Source organism: Cibotium barometz, chromosome 17, assembly GCF_041138505.1.
Source record: "Cibotium barometz isolate CiBa-2024 chromosome 17, ASM4113850v1, whole genome shotgun sequence".
Classification (NCBI taxonomy): Eukaryota; Viridiplantae; Streptophyta; class Polypodiopsida; order Cyatheales; family Cibotiaceae; genus Cibotium; species Cibotium barometz.
Window position 1 is genome coordinate 30,218,545 of NC_141062.1, and position 9,006 is coordinate 30,227,550.

At 43.6% G+C, this 9,006-nt stretch overlaps 3 protein-coding genes across 3 annotated transcripts; 2 read left to right on the forward strand and 1 right to left on the reverse strand.

The window, feature by feature from the left end:
* The first annotated feature begins 218 nt into the window (after positions 1–218).
* LOC147629873 (cationic amino acid transporter 6, chloroplastic-like) lies at positions 219–4,022 on the forward strand. The gene is made up of 5 exons (XM_086810877.1): positions 219–667; positions 759–981; positions 1,415–1,763; positions 1,934–2,165; positions 3,178–4,022. The coding sequence occupies exons 1-5, from the start codon at positions 265–267 to the stop codon at positions 3,771–3,773; spliced, it is 1,803 nt and encodes a 600-aa protein (XP_086667003.1). The 5' UTR covers positions 219–264; the 3' UTR covers positions 3,774–4,022.
* LOC147629874 (pentatricopeptide repeat-containing protein At2g34400-like) lies at positions 3,776–7,189 on the forward strand. Its single transcript, XM_086811000.1, has 4 exons — positions 3,776–3,846; positions 5,585–5,699; positions 5,782–5,876; positions 6,091–7,189. Exons 1-4 carry the CDS (start codon positions 3,776–3,778, stop codon positions 7,187–7,189), a joined length of 1,380 nt encoding a protein of 459 aa, XP_086667126.1.
* A 192-nt stretch (positions 7,190–7,381) lies between these two features.
* LOC147629875 (UDP-glycosyltransferase 85A7-like) lies at positions 7,382–8,727 on the reverse strand. The gene is made up of 4 exons (XM_086811001.1): positions 8,396–8,727; positions 8,019–8,309; positions 7,675–7,915; positions 7,382–7,622 (listed from the first exon to the last, which is right to left on the reverse strand). Exons 1-4 carry the CDS (start codon positions 8,709–8,711, stop codon positions 7,382–7,384), a joined length of 1,089 nt encoding a protein of 362 aa, XP_086667127.1. The 5' UTR covers positions 8,712–8,727.
* Positions 8,728–9,006: the final 279 nt, after the last annotated feature.

The following is a 9,006-nucleotide window of genomic DNA, read 5'->3' on the forward strand; positions in this document are numbered from 1 at the left end:
GGAAGGGAGCTTTTGTTGGGTGTGCTGCATTATTACTTGTGTGATGTACGAGAACGAGTTACACGAAACAATCGAAAGAGAGCATTTGCGTTCGAGAGAGTGCCGTGCAAATCAGGCCTTTCACATTCTCCTTTTTGGGCCTCGCCCGAATCTCTGGAAAAAGCTTTTAATAATGGATTCCTGCTACCACGCTGCACTATCATCCTCACCACACTTGCACCACATACATGAGTCCAGGTAGACTTTAGAGCATCACACTGCGAAATGGGCGTCGACGCTGCCGTAGAAGATGTTGAAAATGCCTGCACAAGCTCGTTTGCCACCCTATCGGCGTACATCACCGCGGTGAGCGAGACGCCGACGCGGCTGACGGAGAGGTTTACGGCTGTTAGCACGGCTGAAGCAGAGAGATATCCCCCGGGGGATAATCACATGCAACGTAGGCTCCGCTGGGTGGACGTTATGGCTATGGGTGTTGGTGGCATGATGGGTGCCGGCATCCTCGTCACCACCGGCCAAGCCGCCCACGTCTCCGCCGGCCCGGCCGTCGTTGTTTCATACGCCATAGCTGGCGTTTGCGCCCTCCTCTCCGCCCTCTGCTACACCGAGTTCGCAGTCCACGTCCCCTCAGCTGGAGGCGCCTTCAGCTACCTTCGCGTAGCCCTAGGTAAAACCACAGTCTAATTAATCATATCAGCTTATTAAAGGTCGTATTAGTGCAGTGCGATCTGAATTAACTTTCTTTGATGTTTTTTAAGGTGAATTTGCCGCTTACCTTACGGGAGCTAACCTTATAATGGAGTACGTGATATCCAATGCTGTAGTTGCTCGTAGCTTCACCTCCTACTTAGCTACTGTGTTCGGAGTCAGTAACCCTGATACGTGGCGTGTCAAAGCTGAAGGGTTAGCCCCCGGCTACAACATGCTAGACTTCCCGGCAGTTGCAGTCATCATCCTTCTGACAATTTGCATATGTTGGAGGTATTATAAACAACACTTTTCCAATGGCACTAATTATAGCCTATCTCACAAAACATGTTGTCCATGAAATGAGGAAAATTTCACAGTGCTAATGCTTATATCAAAGGTTGATATTTTATTCTTTAAGCAATTATGTGTAATACGATCACTTTATTATTAGTCTATTCCAATTAAGAACGTTGGGTAGTGTAAAAGAATGATTAAGATTGTTAGGCAGCGTTCTATTGAAGAGATGTCTCCTGTAACACTTATAATTAAAGTCGCCTTTGATAATTAGAAAAGGCTTATCAAATTAAAGGCATTGATTCAGAGCAATAAACAAAAGTTACAGACAGTGTGTTACCTTCTATTGTAAGATGAAGTTTCATATTTATATCTATGTAGCTGTGTGTAATTATAACCTTCTGTTGTTCATGTTGGTAATGATCATTAGCACCAAGATAAGCTCGAATCTCAACGTTGTCATCACCGTCGTTCACCTTGCTTTGATTGCATTCATACTGGTGGCTGGTTTTGCCAATGGCTCCTTAAGCAACCTCACAAAGCCTGGCAATCCCAACTCCCCCGGAGGTTTTTCTCCTTTTGGAGCGAAGGGCATTTTCAATGGAGCAGCTTTGGTGTATTTTAGCTACATCGGATATGATGCCGTGTCAACAATGGCCGAAGAAGTGCACAAGCCTTCCAAAACAATGCCCATTGGCATAGCTGGCTCCGTGGTTTTGGTAACCGTGCTATACTGTTTGCTGGCCGCGGCCATTGTCATGCTTCTCCCTTATGATGAGGTATATTGATATAATTAGCTGGTCCCTTCATCCAACTAGAGCGAGGTTATTGCCTTAATTTTTATCAGATAAAACTTTATAATGAATTCACAGAAATTTTTATGGTTAATGTGATCATTAGATCAATTATTGATTTAGTATGTGGCATATTTTGATTATGTTGCTTGCAGATAGACCCAACGGCACCTTTCTCCATGGCTCTACGGCAAAAAGCTGGGTGGAAATGGGGTTCCAATGTTGTGGGAGTTGGCGCATGTATTGGTATTTTGAGCTCACTACTAGTGTCCATGCTAGGGCAAGCTCGCTATCTGTGTGTGATAGGCCGTGCAAACGTGATTCCAAGCTGGTTTGCTAGAATAAATTCTCGCACAGGGACTCCTCTAAATGCCTCCATAGTACTAGGTGAGTTCAACTACAACGATTTATTAAAATCTAATCAAGTACTATTTTATGCTCCACTTTCGCATTGCTGCGCCTTAATGGATATATAGCAATGGTCGGCAGCTCGAGTCTAGTCGATTGGGTACCATTATATATATATATATGCTGCAAGGCAATTCGGTATTATAAGGCGAACCAACATATAGCAATGGTCGGCAGCTCGAGTCTAGTCGATTGGGTACCATTATATATATATATATGCTGCAAGGCAATTCGGTATTATAAGGCGAACCAACATATAGCAATGGTCGGCAGCTCGAGTCTAGTCGATTGGGTACCATTATATATATATATGCTGCAAGGCAATTCGGTATTATAAGGCGAACCTAGTCACACCATTGTTGATTCAATCATTGTAGGCGTTAAATATTATATATAATAACTAATTGTATGGAAGAATGAAGTTCTCCACCATGAGCATTGCAGACTCCAGAGTCTGTCTGGTCGAGTTGCTAAGTCAGTTGGTTCCCTCTCTTCACACCGGTTAATCAGATTCATGTTACTCTTCGAACACATTTACTTTAAATTTGTTATATTGCTTTAACTTTTATTTGCTAATCTACATCAATAACTTGTGTTAATTTCCATGAATTTGTCTATGCAATCTGTACGACTATTTTAATCGATTAACTAGTCAATGTTTCTTTACTATTTTAAATCCTATATTGTTATTTATGTCACATTTAAATAACTTTTAATGATGACTTTTTTTTCGAGAATTAATTTATTACTATTTATCACTTAAAATTACATTATTCATTTAATTTTTTACATGATTTTTTCAAAAATTCTAAAATGAATGTGCATTTTCATGTACTTTTTGAGAGATTTTTTTTTGAATTCTATAAATTTTATTTTGAATGACTACTTACACTACTAATTTAGGAATTGTTTTTTTTTAATAAAGGGGAGACCTGAAGTAGCAAATTCATCTTCGCATGTAGACCTTAATTACTTACTGTTAATTTTGCAGGTGCGTGCACTGCGATAGTGGCTCTCTTCACAGAGATGCACGTCCTCCTCGATCTGATTGCAATCGGCACACTCTTTGTGTTCTACATGGTTGCGAATGCCTTGATCGTGAGGCGTCATGTGTTGAGCGGAGTCACAAATCCTTGGCCGACAGCAGCTTTTCTGATTTCAATATCATGCGTGTCGATTGGATTTGTCACCTTCTGGCGTCAAATGGGGGAAGGTAAGGCCAGTACTGGGCTGGCACTAGGGGTTGCAGTTGCCCTCGTTCTGACACTTACCTTCAAAGTACTGGTCCCAACCATTGATGATGGAATGAAAGTCGACTGGGAAGCTCCCCTGATGCCATTCCTGGCGGTAGCTTCAATAGTTCTCAATGTCTTCCTGATGGGCTCGATCAAAGTGCAAGCCTTTGTAAGGTTTGGGATATGGTCGGCTGCTGCTTTGCTCTTCTACCTGGCCTACAGTGTACACGCCCCTCACGATGCAGCTTCACACGCCATCAAATCAGTTGAAACCACTATACCACTTGACGATGTTCCCCAAGGCCTGGCCTGTTCATTGCAGCTAGTAGGGAGCCCCTCTGCACTACCGTAAAGATGGCGCCAGCCACCAACAATTGCGCGTTTCCACAACTGCTTTCATCGAAAATCTCCATCAGCTTGAACTGGTCCAAACATTAGAGGTGGTGGTCACTGGTGCCAAGAGAAGGAGCTAGCCCCCAACGCCATCTTCCATTCATCTGTTGTTGTTAATACATTCATGTCATATGGTCCACCTCAAAAGGTGTTTACTTTCGTATATATTGCCCTAGTTTAATAGGTGCCCTCAGCCAACCTCAAAGGTTCAAAGACAATGGTCTAGATTGGCACATTCCGTCAAATATGCATACATGTACAATTTAGAAAGGAAGATATTAAAGATATTCTTTCTACTACAAAGTTCTCTTACATCTCTATATCATGTGTGTTTTCTCACTTGTGGTGGTGTTTTCTCACTTGTGGTTGTGGAAAGTGAAGGCTTATTTACAAACTTGTTGCACCATGGCACAATACATGGTTATATGCCTTTACACAAGGTGTTCTCATTGATATGATTTTGGGAAGTGGAGTTTTGTTAATAGTGTGTATCACTACAAAATCAAGTGGGATTGGGTGAAAGAACAAGAGACATCTTTTCATAATGCCACTCTTGTTTGGGCCATGTTATTAGGGAGGGACAGAGGAGGCAAGGGAAGCATGCAAAAGGATTCAAAGAGGACCACAATTATAGAGCAACATTTTGGGCCCATGTAAAAGTAGATCAATCATCTTTTGAGAAAGAAATAAAAATATTAAAAAAGAAGAGTTTGTTCTTTTGTACATAAAGTCCAATCACAGTAGTAGTGCTAAGATATTGCACAAATAGGGAAAACTTGTATGATGTTAAGGCATACTTTTTTATTTTATATCAATTCCATAGATCATTCCATGACAACCAACCAAACATGTCGTGTAATAGAAACTAACAATATGTCTTATGGCTCTTTTCCATATGCTATATTCCCATTAGACTTTTGTGGGACCATACAACATTTACAAATTCTATACCATTTATTCAACAACATCATTAACTTACATAGACATTTATTTTTATTTTATATATGATCTCTCTCTCTCTCTCTCTCTCTCTCTCTCTCTCTCTCTCTCTCTCTCTCTCTCTCATGCATGTGTGTTGTCAAGTGTTAGCACAGTGCTCGGGGGGGGTCACTTAGTATAAAAAATGAATATCACGTGCGTTCAACAGAAGGAATTAAAAAAAAATTGACTTACAGATATTTATTCACAGAAGGATTTATCTCAGAGCATATGTATGTATTTACAGAAGGTACTTTTTTATTGATAAATTTGACCAAAGGTTGTAAAGATAAGAAAGGTATAGGTGTAGTGGTTTAAGCTGCAAGAGCATAATTTTCCACACAATGGATCCAGGTTCAATATTGGGAAGATTTTTTCCTGGATATAAAATTTGATTTTTATTTGGGTTGCAACGTGATGATTCTGAAATAAAAAGACATTTGATAATATTTGAATTTGCTTTTACTACACACGATTTATAGGTGCGCATTCAAAACAGGCGGGTAGTGTTGGCAGACGGGACCCAAACTCAGGTACGCAGCTCTCTCTCTCTCTCTCTCTTCTCTCTCTCTCAAGCACAAGAAAACTCAGGTACGTAGCTCTCTCTCTCTCTCTCTCTCTCTCTCTCTCTCTCTCTCTCAAGCACAAGTAAACTCAGGTTTGATTTTAACGATCAAACCTTCTCTTTTTCTTAAAAAAAATGGTCAGGCACGTAGGTGATGCGGCCCACCATGAGCACCGCGCAGTTTGATGGTCGGATGAGGTGCTTGAGGCTGTTGCGTGGTTGATTAGGAGCTACCGACGGGGTCACAACAGGCCAAAGAAGGCGGCTGTTGGTGGCAGGCATCGAAGGCAGTGTTGTCAGAACTACACACTAGCTGAGGAGCCAGCGAGGAGCAGCAGGTCTGTACGGCTTATGCTCTCTCTCTCTCTGCTTGATTTCTGCCAATCTTCCGAGGTGTTTTGACCTTTCCAAGGTGCCTTTGCAGAACCACGCATTGATGCTTGCCAAATCCAACTTGGCATTCCAACCTTATGAAGCTGGGGAAGATATCTTGCACTGCATTTTGAATGAAGCAAGCAGGTTGGATAAGCTCTTCTAATATGAGAGAGAGAGAGAGAGAGAGAGAGAGAGAGAGAAATGAAATGAAATGAAATGTTGTATTAAATGTCTTTAGAAGGCCAAAATGACCTATGAGACCAAAAAGATTACATCCCAATAGAATCTGATTCTCTGTCTGGAAAATAAATGAAATGAACAATATAAATTCTAAAATCTAGGCCTGCCATACATCAAGACCGGACCTTGATGAGGGTAAGAAGTTGCATGATGAGGCCCGGAGGAAAGGCTTCACTACCAACGTCTTTGTCTGTACTGCCCTTGTGAGCATGTATGGCAAATGCGGGGTGATTGTGGAAGCAGAGAATGCATTCAGTGAGCTGTCACAGCACAACATGGATGCCATCCCATGGAACGCAATGCTGTCAGCATATGTTGAGCAGGGTGAAGGAGAGAAGGCTTTACAGGCTTATCGACAAATGCAAGAGGAAGGTGTAAGTGCAAACCAACAGACATTTGTGGCTGCCCTTCAAGCATGTGGTATACTCGCAGAGGAAGAAAGCAATGTGGAGGGCGAATTAACCATAGTAATGGCCTTGGAAATTGGCCAGGCATTACATGCTGAGGCCCAAAGGAAGGGCTTCAGTTCAAATGTCTTTGTTGGTACCACCCTTGTGAGTATGTATGGCAAGTGTGGGACCACTGTGGAAGCAGAGCATGTGTTCAATGGGCTATCACAGAGCAATATTGTGCCGTGGAATGCACTGTTCTCAGCATATGTTGAGCGCGGTCAAGGAAAGAAATCTCTTCTTTCCTATATACAAATGCAAGAGGCAGGCATGAACCCGAATCAGAAGACATTCGTGGTTGCCCTTCAAGCATGTGGCAGTCTTGTAGAGGACTGTATTGTCATGGAGAGGCAATGCTCCAAACTCATGCTTCTAGAAATTGTTCAAGCCGTACATTCTGAGGTTCTGAGGAAGGGCTTCACTTCAGATACCTTTGTTGGTACCACTCTTGTGAGTATATATGGGAAGTATGGAACCATTGTGGAAGCAGAGACAGTGTTTATTGGGTTGTCCCAGCGGGACACTGTATCATGGAATGCAATGCTTGCAGCATATGTTGAGCAGGGTCATGGACAGAGGGCTTTGCAATTGTACAGACAAATGCAAGAGGAAGGTGTGACTTCTGACCGGCAAACACTTATAACTGCCTTGCAAGCATGTGGCTCTCTTTCAGAGATGAAAGACACTACTGTAGTGCTGGGACCAGAGGGATTTGAAGCCCTTCAGAAAGCCTCTTACAACATAGGGTTGCAACCACAGAAAGCTTGAAAATTTCTGAGATGAAAGACACTACTGTAGTGCTGGGACCAGAGGGCTTTAGAGCCCTTCAGAAAGCCTCTTACAACATAGGGTTGCAACCACAGAAAGCTTGAAAATTTCTCTAAACTTTAGACATAAACATATTTTTTTTTCAAGATCAACCTAGTTTTAATGGCCTTCAAATTGAAGGTTAGGGTTGGGTTAGGGTAGCCCTCCTAGTACATTGTCAATGAAGACTTGTATGTTCTTGAGAGAGGAGCCCTCCTTGTGGGATGCGGCCCTTACAGCAGCCTCCCTCCACTGCCTGGCTCTAGCTTTGAGGGCTTTCCCCTTTTGACCTTGCATCAGCTCGATCACCTTCTTTTCAACCTCCTTTTGGTGAACGAACCCTTCAGCTCCTCTCTCCAGGCTCAGCCCCACCTTCCAACTCTCCACTGCACATCTGTAATTCATAGCCTGGTCGGACATGGATGACCAGCCAAGCAATGGCACACCTGCGCTGATGCCTTCCAAGGTCGAGTTCCAGCCAGTGCGTGAAGAAACCACCCACGGCTTCATGGAGGAGGACTTTGAGCTGGGGCGCCCATGGGATGATCAGGCCGCGTGCTTTTGGTCTCTCTAGAAAGCCTTCCGGCAGCTCTGCTGATTTACCTCCTGTCATCAGCCCCAAGCGGACAACCCACAAGAAGGGCTGTTGGCTGGCCTCCAAGCCAAGGGCGATCTTTGCAATCTGCTCTGCAGTCATCATAGGGAGGCTACCGAAAGAAACATAGATCACAGACCCCGCCGCCTGCTTGTCCAGCCAGCCCAAGCAGCTCTCATCCTCGGCCGCCCACACCGCAGTCGCCACACTGCTCTCCGTCTCCTTGAAAAACGAAGCGGGCAGCAACGGGCCGACTGCCAACACGCGATGCTCCTTCTTCAAAGCAGCCATGGTCTCTTCCTCCCAGCTCGTCGAAGGTGTTCATCAGTATGCAGTCCGCCTCTCCTATGCTCTCAAAAGGGCATATAAATAGCTTAAACATGAAATCCTCAGGGTCATAGCACTGCACAAAACCATTCATCTCTTCGAACTTCAAGGGCGGCACACCAGGCAGGCTGCAAGTAATCACGTCGGAAGGCTGAGAACCTAAGTGACACCTTAATCATATAAGTATCACACCTCAATTAGATCTAAAAATTGAGCTACGACGTAATAATTAACCCTATCCATACCTTTTGGGGGCCTGTACCCTTTGGCCACCATCAACAATGAGGCATAGCTCGCTGCTGCAGATTGTGTCCAAAACGACACAAACGGCAACCCAAGCTTCTTCGTAGTCTTGTGCACATTGCTTAAAAACGTGTTGGCGATGATGCACGTGACGGGAGGGTATTGGAGCAGGAGGCCTTGCATCAACTCCTCAAAGGAGCGTGCATAGCCAGAATCGAGAGCAACCAGCAGGTCGACCATGTCAGTGGTGCGGCCATGCTCGGGGGGCAAACCATCGGGAATGTAAACGAAGCTTATGTTGTTAATCTGATCACTCATGCGGGATCTATTGTACTCAGTGGATTTGAAGCCTCTGTTATATAAAATAGTACAAGGAGTAGCAGGCGGTCTGCACACCCATAAATCTCAAAAAGAAAATAAAACTATGCCCTAGCTAGTCTTAGGTTGTGGAGCTGCAAGGAACTCACGCTTCACATCCATCTCCAGCATTCTGTATGAAGCAAACAATGAAGCAAATTACAATGACATGAAGTTATCCAATTGACATGAAGCAAACAATGATGTCTCCCACAGCATACATGCTTCACTGTAGCAGCAACATATGCATGGTTCT

Coding starts and splice junctions, on each gene's coding strand:
- LOC147629873 (XM_086810877.1), top strand. CDS start 265: ATGGGCGTCGACGCTGCCGTAGAAGATGTTGAAAATGCCTGCACAAGC. Junction 668..758: donor CTACCTTCGCGTAGCCCTAG/GTAAAACCACAG, acceptor ATGTTTTTTAAG/GTGAATTTGCCGCTTACCTT. Junction 2,166..3,177: donor AAATGCCTCCATAGTACTAG/GTGAGTTCAACT, acceptor TTAATTTTGCAG/GTGCGTGCACTGCGATAGTG.
- LOC147629874 (XM_086811000.1), top strand. CDS start 3,776: ATGGCGCCAGCCACCAACAATTGCGCGTTTCCACAACTGCTTTCATCG. Junction 3,847..5,584: donor ATCTCCATCAGCTTGAACTG/GTCCAAACATTA, acceptor GTGGTTGATTAG/GAGCTACCGACGGGGTCACA. Junction 5,877..6,090: donor ATTTTGAATGAAGCAAGCAG/GTTGGATAAGCT, acceptor CCATACATCAAG/ACCGGACCTTGATGAGGGTA.
- LOC147629875 (XM_086811001.1), bottom strand. CDS start 8,711: ATGAGTGATCAGATTAACAACATAAGCTTCGTTTACATTCCCGATGGT. Junction 8,310..8,395: donor AGGGTACAGGCCCCCAAAAG/GTATGGATAGGG, acceptor GGTGTCACTTAG/GTTCTCAGCCTTCCGACGTG. Junction 7,916..8,018: donor AGAGCAGTGTGGCGACTGCG/GTGTGGGCGGCC, acceptor TGATGACTGCAG/AGCAGATTGCAAAGATCGCC.